At 38.1% G+C, this 24634-nt stretch overlaps 1 protein-coding gene across 2 annotated transcripts in view; it reads left to right on the forward strand.

Moving 5' to 3' along the window:
• Positions 1-24634, forward strand: part of LOC132096801 (low-density lipoprotein receptor-related protein 8-like) — a 109889-nt gene that overhangs the window by 62331 nt on the left and 22924 nt on the right. For both annotated transcript variants that reach the window (XM_059502409.1, XM_059502410.1), the window contains exons 5-10: positions 7896-8288; positions 17155-17277; positions 17677-17799; positions 21814-21933; positions 22221-22346; positions 22573-22744. In XM_059502409.1, the coding sequence (XP_059358392.1) occupies positions 7896-8288; positions 17155-17277; positions 17677-17799; positions 21814-21933; positions 22221-22346; positions 22573-22744 (1057 nt within the window). The remainder of the gene's footprint in view (positions 1-7895; positions 8289-17154; positions 17278-17676; positions 17800-21813; positions 21934-22220; positions 22347-22572; positions 22745-24634) is intronic.

Below are 24634 nucleotides of genomic sequence, written 5' to 3' on the forward strand. Positions count from 1 at the left end.
CACTTACACACTTACCACAGAGAGGCCTACTACCTGTTACCAGATAACCACCTCAAGTGGAAACTGAAAGTAATATGGAACTCGACTCCAGGAAGGCCTGGTGAGGCCTACTACCTGTCAACCACAAACCGTGGGAGCTCGCTTTTTAGTGGCAACGCACAGTATGTGGGAGCTAAATCTCCAGGGAGGCCTGGTGAGGCCTACTACATGACAACCACAGTATGTAGGAGCTAGCCTTTAGAGAGACCTGGTGAAGCCTACTATCTGAAAACCACAACATGCTATTTAGTGGAAACGCACAGTATGTGGGAGCTAAATCTACAGGGAGGCCTGGTGAGGCCTACTACCTGACAACCACAGAATGTGGGAGCTCACCATCAGAGAGGCCTGATGAAGCCTACTACCTGATAACCACAATATGTGGGAGTCCACCCAGCTCCTCATGTTGAGGGAAGCGATGCTTGAGGTGTATAACAAATACACACTGGTTGAATGAAGCCCATGGACCCCAGGGCTAATCATCTTCAGAAAGGGAACGAAGCGGAGCGCGTAACCCCTACCGTACAGGATTTTAGAAAGTGCGCAGAGTCTTGCGTGCACACTTACCACTTACGTGGATTTCAGACAGTGCGCAAAGTGTTCACGTGCACACTGACCACCATGTGGTTTTGAGAAAGTACACAGGCTTAGCGTGTGTACAGAAAGGTTCCTAAGCATCGCAGAGGAGCTGGATCGCACGTGAGAGGTGAGCTCCAACCCTCAAGTGAGGGGAGCATCACCTGAGGCAGTACATACAGAGAACTCCATAACTACCACCTCCCCGGATGCGCCAGGCGGCCCCTCAGGGTGACCTGGCTGGACATCCATGAAATTCCCTGCAGTGCTGTGCCAATTCTGATGATCAGCCAGGCTCCTCGGGAGGGGGATGTGGGATGGACAACCACAGAGCGCTTGCTTCCCATGCACGGGTCTCACTCCGCAGTGGGTGTCGCGCCCCGGGGGGGCGGAACCCATGCGGCGCGGCCGCCTACCGAAAGCCTGTGATCTTGGCCACCTAGCTTTTTCCAGAGCACTGTAAAGGAAACTCACAGAGTTTGTTAGTAGACATATAACCACCAGCAACATAACATCCATAAGCAGGTAAAGCAAGGGTTACGTACTCACCCACCCTCCTGTACTGGAGCCCTGCTTGCGGGGTGCCCCCTTCTGGTCCGGACCGTCAGTAAGGCGGTTACTATGAACATAGAACCAACCAAAACATCATAGGTCCAGGAAAGGAGACTGTTATGTGAGAAACTTTCCGCCTAACCTCGATCAGGTAGAGAGCTGGTGGCTACAGGGGAATTAGGCAGGGGAGGATAAAAACAGAAGTTAAAACAGAGGTTAAAAACATCCGGAGCTACTAGGTTTTTCTATCTCTCTGATCCGGGCGAGGACGCTGCCTCGTCTGAATCACATCCCTTAGATCCTGCTTACCTCTCCGTGACCCGTGGTTCCTCTTGCCCCTGCCCTTAGGCGGGGGAGGAGCGTGAGCCGCGACACTAGCCTTCTGCGCCCGTCTACGATCCTCAGATCGAGATGGGCCAGGACCCCTTTGTTGTTCGAGCTCGGACCTGGACCTTCGTAGAATGAAGGATTTAAAGGCAGCTGAGCGCGCCCTTGCCTCCCTGAACTTTTCGACCACCATCTCGACGGAGGTACCGAAAAGCTCAGAAGGCGAGACCGGAGCATCGAGAAGAAACCCCCTTTCTTCCCTCCCGATGTCTGCCAGGTTCACCCACAGATGTCTCTCCATTACCACCATGGCCGCCATAGACCTGCCCATGGCAGAGGCGGCCTGCTTGGTAGCCCGGAAAGAGAGGTCTGTGGTGCGGCGCAGCTCGGCTACCTGGTCAGGTGAAAGGCCCTCGCCTGTATCCAGGTCCTTCAGCAGGTCAGCCTGGTAAGCCTGAAGCACTGCCATCGTGTGCAACGAAGCCACAGCCTGACCTGCTGCCGCATATGATTTGCCATTTAAGCGTGATGTATCCTGGAGGGGCTTAAATGGCAAAGAGGGAGATTTAAGAGAGGACATTTTCCCCACAGCGAGATAGCTAGCCAGCGTCTCTTCTACAGGGGGCATCCTCTCATAGCCGTTTTCGTGCATGCCCTCGATATTATCATAACTCGTATGCTGAAACCGATGGGTGCGAGAGGAAAACGGCCTCTTCCATTCCTTTTCGACTTCTGCATGCAAGTATGCAAGAATGGAAGGCTCACTTGGGCTGGGGGGCTATGGTCAGACAAATAACGCTCATCGAGGCGACCTCGTGATGTTACCTTTCTGGCACGCTTCCATGGCAAGTCTAATTTTGCCATGGCGCGATCCATAACCTCCAACAGCTCCTCATACGCAGGGCAGGGGGATTGAGAAGGCTCAGCCTCAGCCTCAGCTTCTTCGCCACTTTTAGACATCTCCTGCTCTTTCTGGGTAGAACCCAGCAGAGCACTAACTTCAGTGTCAGAATGGGTTAATGACAACGCATCTTCCTCCCGAAGTTCACTCTCGTTTGCCGCCGGAGAGTGTGAAAGGAAAAGTCCCTCTCTACACTCCTCAGCGAGATCCACCTGTGATCCCCACGAGCTCATTCCCCTCCGTGCCTCGGCAACAGCGGGTCCTGAGGCGCGGGATCCAGATGGCTGTCCCTCTTTCCTTGAAAAGAGAGACAAAGAGAGCGGAGCTTTTTCACAGAAAAACGCTCGCAGTGCACGCAGATTGCCCCCTCAAGGACATCGTGCGCGTGCTCTTCGCCCAAACAAGAGACGCAAAGAGTGTGTGTGTCATCAGGTGTCAAATAACGCTGACATGGATGCACACACTGTCTAAACGCCTTGCTAGTGGATGCCATGATAATAATAATAGATCGCTTTTACAGTTTTGGTCGTTTCTCAGATGCACGCTTCAAACAAAACAGTCAATGAAGACGAAGAAGATAAGTGACGGGTCCTACGGGCGCGTATTTATAGTCGTGCTGGTAGTGACGTCAGAGGCTGTCGCCGGCCAACACGTTGGCGTTTTTCAAAGTATGCTTCAGACATGGATCACGACGAGGTGTTCCCCATAGTGTCCCCTCAGAGGACACTATGGGGTTGTTTATACATTGACCCGCGCATGACTAGTCAAAAACTGAAAAGTTTTTCCATTGCGTTTTTAAAAATGTTCCTGTATACATATATTTTAAAACGATTAAAAAAAAACTGCAAAAACGCTGTATTATGTATGCCAGGCCAGTAGTTGGCGCTGTCATCTTGTTAGTAAACAGTACCTGTAGGGAAGTGACGATTATATGATGTACTGTATATGATGTGTCTCCACTGTTGGTTGTAATATTGGTGAAGTAAATCCACACTTTGCTGAAGAAGCGTTAGCAACTCTTGATCAGCAACAACAGTAACATGTACTCCGTCATTGTTGTGTTTGTTTGTTCTCGCTTGCCTTTAAAATTGACACATACTGCAGCTCCACATACCTAACACATACTACGCACGTGCATGACGTAATCTTTTACAAAGATCCCGTATTGGGTGTTTACACGGAAACAATAACGGTGTCATTTTCAAAAACTTGCACTTTGCATATATGCATTTTCAGTCCCTAAAATGCTGTTGTCGTGTATCAAACAGGCAAAATGCATAAAAAGTTTCCAATTTTTGCCTGAGAATGTTTTCATCTAAACAGCCCCTTACAATGTTTCTTTTAAATATGTGGACTTCTGGCTTCATTTGAAACTATTTGTTATAGCACAACTTTAAGGAAGGACATTCCTCTGACTGATTGTTGTGTTTTCTGACTTATTTTACTTTTAAATTTGCCATTTTGTTTATAATAGGTCATTTTATTTTTTGCTTATTTTGCAACTTAACAACTTAAAAGTTAAAAAAGTGAGAAAAAACTGCCTCAGAATTGTCATTTGAGATACTACTGATTGTAACATTTTCAATATGTTCAAGTAAAATCCACCTCAGACCGTGTTCAAATCATGAATCAGAAATCACCAGGAAACACAAATAAAAATGAATCTATGGTTCGAATGCTAATTCTCTTCTGGGTTTTAGCACTGCAAACTTCCCAGCTCTATACGTTATGCTATGTTATTAACACACATTGAGCAGGAGGTGCAGGTCTCGGATTTATTTCTGATCATAACTCTTTTCCATCATTCAGTATCCATCATATCCCTCACTGTAAATAAATTAGACTTGCATGCACTGTAACAGATAAAATGCTCCTTGCTAGTCATTGATCAAAAACATACTCTGCTGGTACAGTGCTCTCTTCCTCCTCAGATCTCTCCTAATCATCAGCATTAGCAAGCAGTGGGTAACTTATTAAAGTCAATCTCTCTTTGGCATGTGGTTAATTGAGTCTTCCATGTATTGAATTATGTATGATTCTCTTGAGCAGGTTTGAAATGTAGCCCCTCTAGAAGCTCAAATTGCTCATCATGTAAAATCACACGCAACATCCTGCATGGCATTTCAAATCTGGTCACAGGCTATGTGCTATGCTTATTACTGTTTACTGACAAACGTCAGTGTTCAGCTTCTGTACCTGATCTATTAGCTGTTCAAAAACACAAAAGATATCTTGCGGTATGTTCAGAGTAAGTATTAAAAGTATTTTCTTATAATTAACAAATCTTATATAAAAATATTATATTAAAATATTATGCAACAATTTACATACCTAACATCAATATATGGTACAACATTATTGTCACATGATCTTATTAGATGCATGTTTACTTCTGCGAGTAGCATCCAGTTGTAGTTTTGGAAATAAAACCATTGTTTTGCATTTAAGATTCAGTTTTAATGCTAAAATGTGTTCATGTTTGGCAGTCAGGTCAATTAATGAGTCAAGAAATAGATATGAAAACACAGTTTATATAAGATTTGGTTCATTCATCACACAGGAAATGGAAGGTCACACAGTGTACATACAAAATTATATAATAGAGCAAGTATAGAAGCATGCTAGAATATTACTCCAAACATTTACAGTACTGGATTAAATAAAGTCATGCTCTAATTTGACAGCATATTGTATATAGTATAAATTTTATTGTAATATAAACTTAATATTCCTTGTTTCATATATCCTTGTGCTCTAATTTGCATAAAGGCAATGAACTATAAAAAGTAAAACCTGAAAATATTTGCAAATTTTGTTTTTGCAGTATTGTTGCATTACCGGTTGGGATATTTTTGGAGTGAAAATATTAAAAAATTAATATTAATCTGAATCAAATATTTCTGAATTTGATACATTTTTAAATAAACTGAATACATTTATATAAATAAATCTCAAGAAAATGTCTGGATTTTGTGTCTGTAAGTGACTAAACTATGGCATGGTATTACTGAAACATATTTGGCCCTGCTTTTGAGTACAATTGTGCCCAAAAGCATCTCCTGATATATACTGTATATATAAAAACACAGACTCTGGTGAGTTTTGAGTTCAGAGGCTTTCAGCGGGCACTAGTAGAGTGTAATGTGGGTGGACTGGTCCATCATACCTCTCTCCCCCAGGCTGGCCGCGGCCCACAGCTTCACCTCTACTAATCAGAAGCTCTCATCATCACGGCAGAGCAGTTTCCAGGGATCTGGGTCAAACTGGCTTCATTCCAACATTCACTACTGAGTCTCCTTAGAAGCACGGCTGACTGGGCTGCAGCTCAGAGCTATAGAAAAATCAATACAGATCTATCTTTCACTCAGATTCCAAATCTCTGCCAAGCATATTCATCATTTTTCTTGCCTTTTCACCTTAAATACCTAGAATATTAACCGTTTTTGAGTGCTTCACTTAAATGGATTGATTGTATTGTTTTTACTCCAAGGGTTACTCCAAAATGATTTCAGTTTAGAAAATTAGAAATTGCTCCATAATGTTTTACATTAGTAGTAGTAATAGTAATTATAATATGTTAAAATATCATAAATGTAATCAAATGTTTCACTTTACAGAATGTGGCATTATCACAATTTCAGTTTCATTTTTTAAACACTGTCTTGAAAATGTAACAGAATTTATTTCATTTATATTAACATACAAGATGCAAAAGTCTTATTTTTTTTATACAAATATATGAATACTTTTATCCAGCAAGGATCACGTGACATTGAAGACTGGAGTAATGATCCTGAAAATTCAGCTTTGATCACAGGAAAATCACATGTTTTAAAGTATAGTTAATATGCAATATACAATTTCAGGATTGCAGTACCTCCACAAGCCATTGCTGACATTAATGGTTGAATAAATAATTAACTATAATGTCAGGGAAAATAAGTCAAATTCTGAACTGAAACAGGGTTAGGCTATGAGGAATATATATATCAGTTCTTTGTTTGTTTGTTTTTTTGTACTCCATGTTGAAATGCTATAGGGATTTTGCTTCCTAACTGGAATAAATGAATCATCTAAATGGAGGGAGTTTTGGCACAATGATGGTAATTGCCTGTTCCCACGCATTAATGTGCACTAAATCTAGGCTAATCTCAAGCCAGAGGCCTTTATACTGGATCTGAGCACATCATTCACAAGCCTCTTGAACATGCGTCAAATACAGGACTATACTGTAAGATACAATGCATCCACACTTTCTATTAAAGTGAATTTCAGAAATCAAATACCCAAATTAATTCCAAATTAAACTTTATTTAAAAAATCCATTGAAAAAGAAAAAAAGAAAAGTTAGCAAAAGTAAAGAACCCTGTATATTAAAGTAAAATCAAAGAAATCTATTCAGGTTTTATTCTTCACTCAGTTCGACAAGGTCAGACACGAGGAAAAACATGAATCCACTAGAGTTATTACAGGCTTTATTAACTGTCCTTTCTACACTGCTGTTAGTTTAACTGTGTGTTTCTGTGTTCTTGAATTGATGACATCACACATTTGATTGCAGCACATGTTTGCCCATTTTAATGCATTCAAAAACCTTTTGCATTCCTGTCAGCTTTGACCCAGTGCAAAGTGAGCTGATAAAATGGTCATAACTTAATGTTTTTCAAATAAAATGACGTTGTATCTGATGAATAACTTAATGCACAAAAATAACAAACTAACTGACCACAGACCAAATACACACAACTGTTCAATAGCACAAAAACCTTCTCACAATCACAATCTTGTTTTTGTCTTTCTTTTCCTATTAGGCTTCTCCTGGGTTCCACTTATCTCTACTGTCAAATCTGTTTCTTAGAGATTCAGTGAAAATCTTGCCTTTGATCAGCAGGTGTTTCAGTCTATCTTTATGTGATCTCTTAAGACACCTCTATTACATTAGCAGCTCTTCTGATCTCTTTTGAATTCTGTGTTGTCAATTGGGATTTAAATGAATAGTTGACCCCAAAATGAATAATAGAATGAATAAATATGCAAATTAATTGCGACACTATATGCTTTGAGCAGTGCTCTACATTATAAATGTCTTTACTGTCAGTTTTGCTAATTTTTATGCAGAGATGCCCAAACCAGGGCCCATGGGCCAAAGCTGGCCCATGATGACCTTTGATTTGGCCCACAATGCCATCTGCAAAAGGAAACAAAACAATAGGGGGGAAAATATGCCATTGACATATACCTTAATTCTTATTTTATTTTAATTTTTTGTTTTATTAATATGTAAAAACATTATAAGTGAATCTGATTATATATAAACTTATATTTAACCTTTAACACTTCACTTTCAGAACATATATGCAAACTGGATGGGGAGTTCTTCATAAAAAATTTTAAAAAACTTTTTTGCACACTTTAAAAGAGCTACCACTCTGCAGGAAATATAGTCTCTTCATTTTTAATCGGGCATTTCTTAATCAAGTCTTTGTTTTCTCGTCCCCAGATGCCAGGTCCTGCTCAGCGGGGGAGTTCCAGTGTCGTAACCACAAATGTTTAGCACCGGTCTATGTGTGTGACGGCGATGATGACTGTGGAGACGGCAGCGATGAGGAGAAGTGCTCTCCGCCCACCTGTGGGCCGCTCGAGTTTCGCTGTAACAGCTCCGAGTGTGTGCCCCAGCCCTGGATCTGCGACGGCGACCCTGACTGCGCTGACGGCTCTGACGAGTGGGCGGGGCGATGTGGGGGCGGGTCTGGACGGCTGGCTCCGCCCCCCACCCGGAGGCTGCAGTGCGGTGCTGGAGAATTTCGTTGTGGCAGCGGGGAGTGTGTGAAAGTTGCCTGGAGATGTGACAGGGACCCTGACTGCAAGGACAAGTCAGATGAGGCCGACTGCCGTGAGTGTGCACTCTCAGTTACTTTCTGTAGAAAGGGCTTGGATCTCACTGTACAACTGTGAGCCTTTAATCCGTCACTCAAATACAGTATTTAGTTAAATACTGGTGTTTATCAGGGCTGGGGTGTTTTTATTTTTTTCAGTAGTACAGATTTTGCTTGCTCTGACAATATTTTCATTGGCTCACCACAATACATATTATATATTATATTTTATTTTTTAGCAATTTATGTTTATATATGCCAAGAAAATATAGGTCACACTTCAGTTTGGGGACCAATTAACTAACTATAAGCTACAACTTTTGCCTCAATAAACTACTAATTTGCTGCTTATTAATAGTTTGTACAGTAGTTAAGTTTAAGAATGGGGGAGGATTATGGGATCTAAAAATGATCATGTAGAATAAGACATTAATATTTGCTTTATAAGTACCAATATAAAGTCAATATGCTCATAATATGCATGCATAACATGTAAGAAATTACATAATTGTCATGCTACGGTGATATAAATGCACGAAGAATATAAATGCAAATAGTGTTCATAAATCTAGGATTGTCAGGCAGGCGCACACGTGGGGAAACTTTCACAATACCAGATGAGAGAAAACTGAACAGGCTAAACTTTAAATACAGGAGCAAATGAAGATAATTAACGACACACACCTGAACTAAATGACATAATAAACGGGAGACAATAACTAGGTCACACAGAGCACATGGAGGAAGAAAACACAACAAAAGTCAAACAGGGTGTTACAATAATAGTGAGAATTGGTTTAAAAAAAGCGTTACCAAAATATTTTAATTTGTAATTTTATTTAAGAAAAAGTGTTTTTTTCTGCAATAACTAACATAAATTCATAAATATACTTTTGCTAGAAAATTATGGCAGGGTGGTTTATATCTTTCTACCTATTCTAACTGATGATTCAAGGATTATTGCACATTTTTCTTGTGATTGGCGACAGGCCTGAAACTCTATTGTATAACACAATATTCAAAGACACCAAAGACATAAATGTATGTTCTTCAGTAAGAAAAATATGTTATTTGAGGTGGTGCATATTTACATATTTATGTTATATGTATGTGTGTTTTTATTGTAATAATAATAATAATAATAATAATATGAAATAATAATAAACTATTAATAATATATTAACATATATAAAATATTTTATATATGTTAATATATTATTAATAGTTTATTATTATTTCATATTATTATTATTATTAACTTTAACACTCACTATTCTAATTCTATTCTTAAAAAAAAATCTAACTACCTTTCTAATCTTTTTGTATTCTATTTTCTTTTCATTTATTATGCAATTGTGTGTGTGTGTATTAGGGATGGGCATGATTAATCGACGATCGATAATTGATCGTTAAGAATTTCTTTGATCACGTTAATCTGTTGTCGATTAATCTAATGCATTTTTTTTATCTAATGCATTTTTTATCTAATGCAGGTTGCGTTGCGTAGTGTGAGTCTTGAAGCAATTAAATGAATTTCACTGTGTGGCAGCAATTAAATATTTTACCACCAGGGTGCAATATTTGACACCCTACTCTGTTATCTGTGATCTTCCGTTTTGATTTCAAAAGAATAATCATGAAGAGGTCACGGCGAAGTGTGGCGTGGGACCATTTTGATTTAAAAAGCGAAATTGTCACAGTGTCTGGGTTGTGTTCCCTGGGTTTCCACTAGGTGTCCTCCTTTCTCACGGTGTCTGTCTCCTTATCACTTCCTGTTCCCTTATTTGGTCACCTTCCTCCTATTTAGTAATTGATTGTTCCCCACCTGTCTCCTGTTCCCTCATTATCCTTCTGTTTATTTATACCCGGTCTGTCTGAGTCTGTGTGACGGAGTCCTTGTTTAATGTCTTATGATAATTCATGTCCGTCGCTTCTTGCCTTGCCTTGCCTTGCCTTGCCTTACCTTGTCTTCGTGTCTTGTTTATGTAATGTTTGGATATTCTGGTTTTGACCCTGCCTGGACTGTATACCCCTTTGGATTACCCCTTAAATAAAGGACTTACCTGCAATTGGTTCCCTCTCCTGTGTTTCCTGTATCACCGAACGTGACAGAAATAGTTAACTGCAAACATTGCGATGCCGTGTATACAACACGGCCACAACTCAAATGATGTACCTCCCGGCAACGTCAGTTCCCTCAGAGCGGGTGTTTTCGGCGGCTGGACTGACGGTCACCAGGTTGCGGTCGCGTCTGACCCCAGATCATGTCAACATGCTTATATTTCTCAACAAAAATCCATAGACTCGTGCAGAAGTTGTATGCTAGTTACTAAAGTTAGTTATTTTTCACGAGGCTTTAAGTAGCATAATTTGTTAAGTTAGCGTAATTGTTAGGAAGGCTAATATCTGGCCTTTTCTTCTGGCTTGGATAGTTTTGAGTTACATTTTGACAAAACCTGTCAGATCTAAGTATTTTTATGTTTTTTTATGTTATTGTTTAACATAATTCTTTTATTATTATTATTATTTTGGAACAAATGAGGTCTCTGTTTAAGAACGCCGGCTCGCAGCTGCAGGTTCCGCTGCTTTAGAGCACCGCATATGCACGCGCATATATGTTCGGTTTGCCTGAACATAGTTTAACTGTCTGCCACAAGTTGATCTTGTAATAAAGGTCTCACAGAGGAAAAACATGCTGTATTTTTGTATTCATTGCATTTTTTAATTATACAAATTAAATAATTAATTATATTATAAAAATATTAATGATTAATCGATAGTCGATTGTTAATTCTCCCGACGAGAAAATTTAATCGAATGCCCATCCCTAGTGTGTATATATATATATATATATATATATATATATATATATATATATATATATATATATATATATATATGTGTATGTGTATGTGTGTGTAAAGACCTCTAACACTAGCTTGCTCTATTCTTTTTTTATTCTATCTGTTTTCTTTTTATTTATTACATTATTTAAAAGCCCATGCTACATGTACTGTGTTAACCTAACTGAGACTTTTTATAGCACTTATATATCATTGCTCTTTTGTTGTTTTTGATTGCTTCCACTGTCCTCATTTATAAGTCGCTTTGGATAAAAGCGTCTGCTAAATGAATAAATGTAATGTAAATGTAATAATATAATTAGTAATAATAGTGGGCCCCAGCCCCCTGGTTGACAGCCGCTCTCTTACATTGGCCCTGGGCCCCAGGGTGAACTGTAGTTGATGCGGATTGTTTTTGGGGCTCAACAATAATATCTGGCCTGTTGCCTGTAGTCAGTGTTGCATGAGACAGCTGCAAACTGCATTTGTTTTTATGTCTAGCCAATTTAAACATTAAAGAGAATTAAAAAAATTTATGCTCAGATAGCATGTGTACCGAAATGAGTTTTATTTCGCTTAATTTGATCATATTGTGCTTGAACTGACAAATGTACAAAACTGTCAAAATGTCTTGAAAAGTATAAATATCCAACACCGCTGGTTATTTCGTAAGTGAATGTAAACGAGATTGGATGTGTCAATATATTAGATCTGTGCGTTAGGTCTTAAAGTGACAACAGCCCAAAATACCTGCTGCTCCTGTCATTAATGTTAATCAAACAACAAAAGACAGAAAAATCACTCACTGCTCTTGACCAAATAACTTTTTGTAGTTTTCATGAAAAATCTGTTTTAATTTTATACACACTACGTAGCGTTATTTTACATTTGGTAACTAGAATAAATTCCTGCAGTATTTCTTACCTTTCTCGCCTTTCTGAAAATCTTAAAGCACTATTTTTGATTTCATTGGTACCTAAAATGGTGTTTTAACAGTCTTATTTATTAGAATGCAAGGTAACATGGGTCAAAAACAATAAAAACAGAAATCGAAAATGTTGAACCAATTACCCGACTGACTGCTGTGTGCAGTATTTTCTATTTATGAGAAATGCTCTTTTATAACAGTAACATTTAAAAAGATGTGCAAGCATGTGGATTGATTTTGTAGCATGTTTGTGTGTGTGCATCAGCCCTCTCATTGTTTCTCTCTTGGTACATTGCATGGTTCATCTTCCTTTCTCTCAGACTCGTTTTTCACCTACTGAACTTGCTGGCTGCTGCACTGATGCACACAAAGCAAACACTCCCAGTGAATGTGCATGAAAGTGCTTGGCATCTCCACCACATTTATGGAAATATCTTTGCAGGAATCTCAGCTGGAGTTCTCATTGTGAGGGCTACACGACCCCAACAATGTTTCTGAAGGAAACGTCACTCTGACATGCTCCAGTGGGAATGAAATTCTCTTAGATAATGTGAGGTTTTGCCAAAGATGGAAGGCGACGGTTCACGGAAGATAATTTTTTCTGACTCCCTGCCATTTATTATCTATTCCACCCACACAAAGACAGTTCGTATTGTTGAAGCCATTATAGCCACGTGACTCAAAGCATTTGGTGTGGAGACACATTTTAATTTAGTTTGACAGTGATGGCACACACACCATTGTTGTGTAACGTCATAGAACAATAATAGCTTTTTCATGCACTTTTGCAGTACGTTAGCCAAGTGTTTGTGTATTCGTGTAGAGTAAAATCTTTCTGATCTTCCAATGCACTTATTATATAGAAAGCCCTTCTAAAGCATTCTGGGGTTAAATGAGCTGCTCAAGGGCACAGTGGTGATGCTCATGAATGTAGTGACTACAACCCACACATAACGCCATTTAACTGTGTGCGGCATCATAATGGGTTAAAAAGAAAAGATTTAACTTTGAATTAAGCTACAGAAGCATGTATCTTTCATCGCCTGATGTGACAGTTTGTGGAAAAAAGATGAAATTATTTAAATTGAAGGGATTGGAAATTCTGTCATTACTCATTTTCTGACAGATTTCACCCCAGTGAAAGTCCCCACTCTCAAAACTTAAATGCTTCAAAATTTTAAAGCTGTAGCAAACGTAATAAGCTCACTAAATGATCAGTTTAATCCAAGTATTCTGAGAAAGCTCAACGGTGCTGATTGATTCTGGCATGTGGAGCTCAACCTTATGAGCTTCCATTGACCGTTATTGATGTGCTCAATGTTTCTGCGTTGATCAATTATCAATTATCTGTGAATAAAGCCTCAGTTAAATCTCATCAGCATATAAAGCAGTTGTGTCTCTTCAGAAGACTTGGAATAAACCGCTCGATTCATATGGATTACTGCGATGTTAACTCTGAACTTTCTGAGTTTTGACATTCAAAAGAGAGACAGAAAGGTTTCAAACTTTTTAATTCTCAAATCTCAATTAGTGTTTAAAAAATGAATGAAAATCACATGAGTTTGTAACAACATGAAGGTGAGAAAATGGTGACAGAATTTTTATTTGGGTGAAATAACCCTTAACGTATATACATTCAAGAAGTAAATGCCTTTTTTCTTTTCTTTTTTATAATAATTAAGTGGTTATTTTTACGTTATTTTTGCTGAAATTTCAGCACAAAAATATTTTTATATGCAGTAATTCATATTTTTCAATAATGCCATAGAGCCTTTTTTAATTAGATATATATTTGGACATATTTTTGGGTGAGGGGATTTGATTTGATTCATAGCAAAGTACAGAAGCAGCTGCATCACATTAATGTTTCAGTTGAAACCAGAATCAAACAAAACATATCTTAAGCTTTCATTCAATATCTGATAAATATAAAAATTACCTTTTACTTGAATTAGTTTCTACCATTGCATGGTATTACTGTCTACCGCCCAGCCCTAGTTATGGTATTGCACAAGGCATTTTTGTTTGATTTTGTAATTTTATTTTTTATATATCAGCAATGACTCTGATGTGCATCCGAAATCAGATTTGTCAAAATGCTGTCACATCCTTTTAAAATCTCTGGGCCACATCCTTCTCTGAAAGCTGGAAAATTCAGATTTCTCGCAGCGCTGTCGTACTCATTCCCCAGGCACCTCTGATAGAGTGGAGCTGCCAAAAGGTGTTTGTTATCTTACATCCAGGTCTAAGAACAGCAGCTTTGGTAAACAACAAGATCCCGAGAGTCATGAGAGAAAGACAGGTGCCTGGGAGAGCGCCTGATTTTAATTACGATGCATTCTCTTACTTGACTTCTGTTGGTTAGATAAGCTTGTTTTAAACCTGCTGCCTCTTTCTTCATTCCCACCGTCAGGTAACATCCAGGTCAATTATGCTGTGGCTTTGCCCAGGCCGGAGGGAAAACGGGTGAGCAGAGTGGCACGTGTGTTACTAGGCAACCCTTAGGCGTGTGTCCTTGAGCATCTTAAAGCCCTTGAAATAAAGGGAGGATACATCCACCACAGACTGCTCTGTAATTACATTAATCCCTCATTCTTATGCAGCGTTTCAGGGGGTTTTACTTTGAACTTCATCATGGCCAATATTGTTTGTCTTCTCAGATCTGTTTGCGTAATTAAGCCACAGCTCTCCAGAAATGCTCACTAGAGGTGTTTTTGTTAGGTTCTTTGAATGTGCTTTAAAGTGTCATGACAGCTGCACACATTTTGAAATCAGGTCGGATTTGTCTAAAATCTTACTGCAAACACAGAATACTCATATACTGTGTCTGTGTGTGTGTGTGTTTACAGTTTTATTCAAAAGGTTTACATACACTTTGCAGAACATGCAAAATGTAAATTATTTTACCAAAATTAGAGTTATCATACACAATGTATGTTTATTTTTCCTAAACAGATTTCTTAAATAAGATATTTTACTTAAAGGGTTAGTTCATCCAAAAATGAAAATTATTAATGTTAATTAATGTTATATTAATTAATCATTAATGACTCACCCTCATGTCGTTCCAAACCCGTAAGACATCCGTTCATCTTCAGAACACAGTTTAAGATATTTTAGATTCAGGCCTAATCCCAATTCTATTTTATACCCCTTCCCCTCCCCCTACCCCTTCCCCTTGTCCCTTGAAACAGAGTGTCAAGGGGTAGGGGAGAAAATATTCCCCTAAGGAGTGGGACACCACTACTATGCCGTCATACGTCATTATACGTCATCTAACTCTTACAATACACACATATCTGGTGTGCATTAGAGCCTTTAATTATCGTTCTGTATTAATGAGCTGCTTACTGACACACACACATATATCGTAAATCGCGCAGCTCACACATCCAGGAGAAAAATAAACTTGTCAACGCTGCCCCACGACTTTTATTAAATACAATTTAAATACTGAATCGCTACATTATATTTAACAGCGACGAGCGGATACAATCGCTGTTTTTAAGTAAACTCACTCTAAAAAGATAAACGCACAGACGCGAATACACGCAACTTCCATTTCTCTCTCTCTCTCTCTCTCTCTTTCTCTCTCGAATAGGCAATATTTGAGAAAATGGTTTAGCGATTTCTAATTTGTGGGGGGATTAGCCCCCATCAATGTCTACGGCAGTTATCGCCATGATCAGACATATGCTGTGGCACTATCATGCAGTCTGTAATGATATGACGTTAGCAAATATTAGCGATTTTTTGCAAACATTTCTTTGAGTAACATGACCGTTAATATGAACTCACAATTGAATGTAACATAAAACAAATGATTACTTTTCATTAAAATCTTTATTTATGCCAAAAAAGCTTACATTTATGTGTCTTTTTGTTCGTTGTTGCAGCCATGTTGCCGAGATAATTCATACCCCTTCATTTGAAGTGTGGTCCAGAAAAATCTTAGTTTGAAGGGCTATCTGGCCCTTCCCCTTACCCCTACCCCTCCAACCAAAAGAGAATTGAGACACCCCTACCCCTTCACGTGAACGCACGAAACAGAGGGGTAGGGGAAAGGGGAAGGGCTAAGGGGTAGAATAGGGATTGGGCCTAAGTCCGAGAGTTCTCAGTCCCTCCATTGAAACTGTGTGTACGGTATACTGTCCATGTCCAGAAAGGTAAGAAAAACATCATCAAAGTAGTCCATGTGTCATCAGAGGGTCAGTTAGAATTTTTTGAAGCATCGAAAATACATTTTAGTCCAGAAATAACAGAAATTATTACTTTATACAGCTTTGTCTTCTCTTCCGGGTCTGTTGTGAGTGTGTTCACGTTTTCAGTGGAGGGACAGAAAGCTCTCGGACTAAATCTCAAATATCTTAAACTGTTTGGAACGACATGAGGGTTAGTCATTAATGACATCATTTTCATTTTTGGATGAACTAACCCTTTAAGGTGTTTACATAGTATCCGAAGCAAAACAATACAGCTGAATTTACAAAAATTACCCCATTCAAGAGTTTGCATATGCTTGGTTCTTAATAATGTGTGTATCATTACCTAGATGATCTATGACTGTTTTCCATATTTTCACACTGTGGACTCATATGTTATTATAAAAGTATTACAATTATTACAAAAGGTTCAAATGTTCACTGATGCTAGAGAAGGAAACACAATGTATTAAGTGCCAGAGGGTGAAAACTTATGAATTGGATAAAGATGTGTAATTTTTTTTCATTTAGAACTGCCTTTCAGAAGCCACAGAAGATACTTCCATGTTCACCAAGAAAAAAATAAGTAGTAATACATTGCAAAGTTTTCATCCCCTAGCTCCTAATGAAGTGAAGTGAAGTGGCTTGTGGCCCATTATTGTGACCCATACTCCGAAATATATTTGCTCTGCGTTTAACCCATCCAAGTGCACACTCCAAAATTGTTTGGATGTGGATATAAAATCATCTTTTTTCCCCCTTGTTTAACTGAATTACAGGCAACATAAGTATTCATAGGGGTGTTTACCAATTATGAAGCTCCAAAGCATACCAAAGATACCATGAAGGTCTGTTTGGAGTCTGTGTGTCAGCGTTTGGCTGATGTCTGCTGTGTTTGGCTCATCTGCAGCTCTGCTCACATGCCGGCCTGATGAGTTCCAGTGTGGAGATGGATCCTGCATCCACGGCATCAAGCAGTGCAACAAAATACACGACTGCCTCGACAAAAGCGACGAGGCTGGCTGTGTCAATGGTATGTCTTGGCGCGCACCTGTGTGTGTGTGTACTTCTTTGCACAAATCTTTTGTGCTGCTTATTCAGCGAGGTAAAATGTATCCCAGAGATCAAATTGGTTCCGCCTTTTAATGCGACACCCTTCAAAGTCTATATAGCACATATAGTTCCATAGCAGAAGTGTGTCCTGCTCAAAGAGTGTTGTGTCTTAGCGGTAATAAGCGTCCATGTGTGGAAATACATTTTAAAAGTGGCTTTTATATGGAAGACTTCACCTGAACTGCCCACCTCTGTTAAATCACCAGTCTGTATCTATGCACTAAAGACCTCTGAGTATTTGTGCTTATGTGGGAGGAAAGAAAGCTAAATTGAAATGAACTGAACAAATCTTTTCCTTTTTTTCCCAACCATACTTTAGCCACAAAGTGTGAAGGACCTCTGAAGTTCCTCTGCAGGAATGGAGAATGCATTGATGGCAGCAAGGTGTGTGATAATGTGAAGGACTGCAAGGATCAGTCGGACGAACCCAAGAAGGAGTGCAGTAAGAAACCTATTTGTTGATGTACAAGAGTAGAGAGCTATAAAATTAATGTGGTTAGTTTAGTTTAGATTCACTGATCTCGAATGAAATGATTAGAAATATTTGCACTCACACTGAAATCTTTGACTTTTGATTGTACACATGAGAAATATTAAGTTCTCTTCTGAGAATATTTTGAAAAATTGGTAAAAAAAAAAAAAAAAAAAAAGGTATACTTCAGTGTTGATGTGAATAATTCATGCATGCATACAGTGGAATGCATCTTTAATAATCAAAATGTTTTCCCATGACAACAGCTCATTGATGTCTATAAATTAGGGATGCACAATATTGGATATATGCCGATATCCAATATGCCGATATTTTTGGTCAAAAAGCTGACACTGAAACCGATATATTTCCTTTTGTTTGGAACCAACACCAAGTCTCTACTGCGCAGAGATTATAAACACATTATTTTTTTAATTTTGGTTAGTTTTTAACAAAACTTAGAATTAATCCAACAGCAATGAAGTTCTTCTATAATAATGCTATGTTTACACTACAACAATGTAGTCAAAAACTTGTTTTTCCCTTGAGAACAAAAGTTTTACGTATACATGACGTTTTCAAAATGATTCATGTTACACATATCCACAAAAACGGCTAAAACGCTGTATTATGTATGTCAGGCCAGTAGTAAACAGTTCCATAGGGAAGTGATTATTATATGATGTACTGTATATGTTGCATGTCCACTGTTGGTTGTAATATTGGTGAAGTAAATCCACACTTTTCTGAAGAAGTGTTAGCAAACTCTTGAGCAGCAACAACAGTAACATGTACTCTGTCATTGTTGTGTATGTTTGTTCTCGCTTGCTTTTAAAATCAACACATACTGCACCTCTACATACCTAACACATACTACGCATGACGTCACCATTTTCACAAAACTTGCATTTTGAACCCATTTTAACAAATTGGCATTTTCAGTTTCCCGTTTTGCGCTGAAAACATTGTTGTGTAAACGGCCCCTAAGAGTACATTGAAAGCTTTGAAAATAGCTATGAATCAAACACTACATTTTTTATTTATTTATGTTCAGACAGACGCAATGGTAACCCTAACATTTTATTTGAAGACAGAAATCAAATCAGTTGGAGGGAAATATTCTGCCAGATCTGTGTGGATTACTTACAAATTGTGATCCGTAATAACACTTTATAAGAATAAATTATACATAATTACATGCAAGTAACACCAAGTCAAACCCTAATCCTAACCCTTACTAAATAATAAGTACATGTGTTTAATTAATAGTACTCAGCATTTAAATGTATAATAACACTGTAAAAAGGACCAAACTGAGTAAATATAATCAGACTACTTTTAGATTTGTTAGATTTTAGATTTTGGATCTCGTTTTTTACATTGATTTAAATAGAATAATATGGTACCATATTGAATCAATATAAAACACTGACTGGAAAAATGAAAATATGTAATTTTACTTGCATGTCATGTGACCATTAACCTACAGTACATCAGATAAATGAACATGCAAATGTGATACTTATTTATTAAAAATCTTATGGGTACTTCAAATAAAAATGTTTTAGGTTAAAGAGGATCAGATGACAAAAAAGTTGGTGAATTTGTGCAGTTTAAAGTCTTTCCACGGGACAACAATACTTGGGACAACAACCGGCTGAGTGATCAGAATTAATGCGTTCATCAGTAGTTGTTGCAATATTAAAACACTTCTTAAAGATGAAATCATTTTTGTAAAGCCAGTGGTCAAATGCTGTGTATCCACCTGACTAATGGCTGATCTCTGTGTGAATGTCCAAGTCTTTGTGAACGTATATAAGCGGTAGGCTATTTTAGAAAGGAAAATTTAAAAGATGACTCTTTTGACTTGGTCCAGTAAGACATCTAAAAATCACTCAGGAATTTTAGCGACTACATAGCAACATGCTAAAAAAGCCTGACTCAAATAGGTTACAGAAGTTGCTGGAGCACCACTGAAAGTGCATCGTAATTTATATGGCAGAGAAATCAAGGTTTTTTATTCATTCTCTCTCTCATATATCCCTGCATCTGGGGCAGAGCTGACGGATCACCATCTTCTCAGAAAATCCATTAGCATCAAAGAGGAATGAAGACCCACTGTGGTTGTTCTAGAGGCCTGAGTGTGTGTGTGTGTGTGTGTTTCCTCACCAAACCTGCTCCTTATCCTCTTTCCTCAAATGCCACATTCACCCACGTGCTGTAATAATCGCCGTCTCCAGAGAAATCGCTCACAACTCCCGTCTTAATGCCATCAGTGTCTTCCTCTTTAATCCAGAATCCTCTGCTGCTCGTTTGACATATGGCTAGCTCCGAGCGAAGCGGCCCTGCCCCAAATTGTTCACTGCCATGGATATTGTCAGGATGCCAGCACCTACTAATGAACACAGAGCGCTAGAGAGAACACCTGGTCCCTCAAATGCTACCTTGTGAGAGAGCGCAGAAGAAAGAGAAAGCACATTGTTGCTCGTTTCTGGCCCACACAGTCGTCTCTATCTCGACTTATTAAATTATTGTCTGCAGAATGCTCAGTACGTCTTGCTGCTCACTTGAGCTTTCAGACACAATATATTCCTGGGATTCAACTGCAAACAATGCAACGCTAGTTTCAACACATCAAGTCAAGATGGTTCAGTGCCTGAAAGTTTCAGCCTCGTTTTGACCATCTCGCTATAATATCGCTCATACTTCTGTGTGTGTGTGTGTGTGTGTGTGTGTGTGCGCGTGTGTGTGCGCGTGTGTGTGTGCGTGCGTGTGTGTGTGTGTGCGTGTGTGTGTGCGTGTGCGTATGTGTGTGTGTTTCAATGGGCCTTTGGGAATTTAGATGAGGCCTGAAGATGGTAATTGTGTTTGGTTGTTATTGCTCTAAAATAGACAGCCACTCTCTCTCACGTAAATGTATAATTTTTATTTCTTTGCCACGTGACAGAAAAAGCTTGTGGCTCACGTTTTCCAGTTCAAGGAAGACACAAACAGTATTAAACAAGTGGAGCAAATTAGACCGATACAAAAATAATTACTGACAACATGGGATGTCTCTAAATTGTATTTGGACTATACCTACTTAGCACTAGCTATTAACAGCACGCCTCAGTTGTTGTTATTATAACACGACTTAATCATATATCACTGCATACAACAATTTTCAAGTGAAAATTGTTTTCATATGGCTTGTATTTTGCATTAAAGTGAAAGAAATCATCCGGTCAGTCAACCCTTGTTAAAAAAATAAGCACTTTTAAAAAACAGAACTTTTTATAGAAATAATATACTCAAAGAAACATAGTTTTTTTAAAATATAAAGTTATTTTTTGACACTCAGTTACATGTTAAAATATATTTAATGTAATTTCAATTGAATCTTGTGTAAATATATTTGTAATGCACATTTATAATGATGAAGTTACAAATTAGCACTTTCAAAATATATTAATTTTAAATGTAATATTGAATAAATCATTACAGTTAAAATTAATATCAAGTACTTTACACGTGCTTTACTTTGCTAGTCAACATAAGAAGAAGTGTACTTCAAAGCATGACAAAACATTATTAAAACATAATCTTTTAAAATGTACTTTTAAAAGTGCACTTAAGTCATTGTTTGAGTGGCCTTTTATTTCATCGTTACAATTATTTACATTTAATCATTTTGCAGATTCTTTTATCCAAAGCGACTTACAAATAAAGACTATTATCTCCAAGCACAGTTTTACAAAAAATAAACTTTTAAGATTTGAGGAACACTACAAGTGCATGTTCAGAACAATTAAAAGCATTTCTTTTTCACAAGGCTTAAGCTGTTTTGCTTTAATACAATGGAAATCTCTTTTTGTCAACATCAGTTGTGCATTAACTTGATATTTGTACATTGCCCAAAACATCACTTGGAGCATTTCCAAACTTTTGGAGGGCATTGTACCTTTTGAAATCTATATCTTAAACCATCCCTTCTCTCTTTTAAAGGTTTGAATGAATGTTTGCTTAACAATGGAGGCTGCTCACACATCTGTGTGGACCGTCCCATTGGATACGAGTGCCAGTGTCCTGCAGGATATAAGCTTCTGGACAAGAGGACATGTGGAGGTCAGGCCTGGCTCAATGATGAGATGAATTGACAATAAAAGTAAAGCTGATTTAACTAAATTTTTAAATTGGGCAAGAATGTGTGCTTTCAACTTACAGGCACTGTTTTATGTTCAATGACTTATATATCAGATCTCTCTCTCTATATATGACAAACTCAAAAGATCTCACAGTAAGAACTGCATTTAAAGTGCCCTTGATCAATAGCAGGTCATAACATTTCCTATATACTGTATACAATGTTGTCTTGAGTGAGCGAGCTTCACGTGTGTCTGTTTACTTCACAGATATCGATGAGTGTGAGAACCCTGATGCCTGCAGTCAGATCTGCATTAATCTGAAAGGAGATTTCAAGTGTGAATGTCACCCGGGTTATGAGATGGACCCCGTTAGCAAGACCTGCAAAGCTGAAGGTAAGACATTCCTATAAAAAGCAGATGTTTGTTATGATTTCTGACCATTTATCTCCATTACCCTTAAAATAACGTTTATTCCCAGGTTGATTTATGCTAGTTAGGTGCTTGATTAACTAGTGGACCAGAACTGCAGTGTTGTAGCAAAGTGCGAAAGCTTTTCTTTGTTTCGAGATCGAGTCATCTCTGAACTGTCTGTGATCATTTGTCTTGGTGCTTGATTTAGGGAAAAGCCCTTACCTGATGTTCACGAACAGGCACGAGATCAGACGCATTGACCTGGTGAAGAGGGACTACACACAGGTGGTTCCTACTCAGAAGAACGCAGTGGCCATTGATATCGATGTCGCCGCCAACCGCATGTACTGGTGTGACCGTTTTCAACACAAAATATACAGGTGACTTCATCTTCACCTTTGGGTTATTATGCTGTAAATATGGTAGCGGTTTAGCTGAGCACCTAAAAGCAAGCCGTGGCCATTACTATGAGAGCCAGACTTCATTTAAAAGCGAAGTGCTGCTTCACATGCTTGTGATGTGTTAATTATTTAAAGCTCAGGAGATATGGCTCAATTTATTTACACATTACTCTCCAGATAACGCTCTCTCTAGTGAGATGAATTAAAATGAGATGCAGAGAGGCTGAAAAACAACACTTATTACTGAAACAAAGATTATGTGGGAGTGCCATTCAGAAGTGATCATGCCTGTGTGTATATACTGTACTCTCCAACGGTTGGGGTCAATAAGAATTATTTTTTAGTTTTTTTGAAAGAAGTTTCTTGTGCTCTATTGTAAAGTATTATACAATACAAAATACCATGGGGTTAAAAAGGTTATTAAAAAGTTCATAATAGGAAGATTATTATAATATCACCAATTTTGAGAGTGAAATGTCCATCATTTGAACCCTTTGAAAAAGTTTTGGTTTGTAATGACGCTGCAATGCTTGTTTCTCCTCAAGTGCCCTGTGTAGACAGCAGGTCAAACGCACCGTGTAATGTAATACAGGAAAGGTTTTGAATCTTCATTTTAAAAGGACTGGCCCTGTAAAAAATTCATATACATTTGCAAAGAAGCTCTTGACTCATTTTTCCACGGTCCATCTTCCTTTCTTTCTGATTGCAAATTCCATGTGATCTCGCTAATTGGGGATATTCACTTTCCTAATAATACTGTAGATACCTCTGCGGCTGCTCAAAATGATGTGCTATCTTATTAAACGACAGTCCTCTGCCCCTGCCCTCTCTCTCCCTGCTTCTCGTCTGTCTCTTTTGGACTTATAAGTGAGGATAAAGTCCAAAGTCATTAGCCGTAACTGCTCCGCTGTGAGCTTGAACTAGTTTGGGATGATATTGAAGCTGATAATGGAAGGCTGAGGGGTGAGTTGAAGCCCTACAGGGCCATTCAGTCATTTAGAGACCTGTGGCACTCATGAACACTTCAGATCAAGACAGGTGTTGAGTACTAGAAGAGGTTTTTTTAATTAAAAATCAGAACATAAACAATGTTTGATAAAGCATACTTCTGACAAAAGGATTATGTTTGTATGGGCAACTAACCAGCGGTTTATTGCGTACTGCACATTATATAGGCCTTATATGTTTTGTAAATGTTCATTTTGTGAATAGGCAATATATATACGATAATGAACTTTTCCAAATGTAGTATGCTATATTAGCGGGTCTTCCATTAACACATTTTTCTATGAATTTTGGGATAACAAAAAAAAAAAAAAAGATGGTGGAAGGAAATACCAAGATGCAAATAAAATTTCTGAAATATGAATAAAAAAAAAACATGCAATAACTTCCATTCATTAACAGTGCATAAAACAGTAATTTTACATTTGCTTATAGTTTTTGTTTATGGTGACACATGATCACTTTTAGGGAGTTTTGAAAACAAAAAATATAAAAGGTAATAAATAATATTGTACATTACTGTTTAAAGTTTGGGGTCGAATAAAATATTAATAAATAAATACATGCATTTTTTGAAAGATTGTTTATTTTTTAATCAGAAATGAGGCATTAAATTAATCAAAAGTAAAGTCATTATAATGTTACTAAAGATTTCTATTTCAAATAAATGCTGTTTTTTTTAACTTTCCTATTCATCAAAGAATCTGGAAAAACGTATTAAGGATTTCACAAAAATATTAGGAAGCAAAACTGTTTTCGTCATTGATAATATTAATAAATGTTTCTTGAGCAGTAAATCCTCATATTAGTATGATTTCTAAAGGATCGTGTGACACTGAAGACTGCAGTAATGATGCTGAAAAT

The sequence above is a fragment of the Carassius carassius genome, chromosome 20 (genome assembly GCF_963082965.1).
Source record: "Carassius carassius chromosome 20, fCarCar2.1, whole genome shotgun sequence".
Lineage (NCBI taxonomy): Eukaryota > Metazoa > Chordata > Actinopteri > Cypriniformes > Cyprinidae > Carassius > Carassius carassius.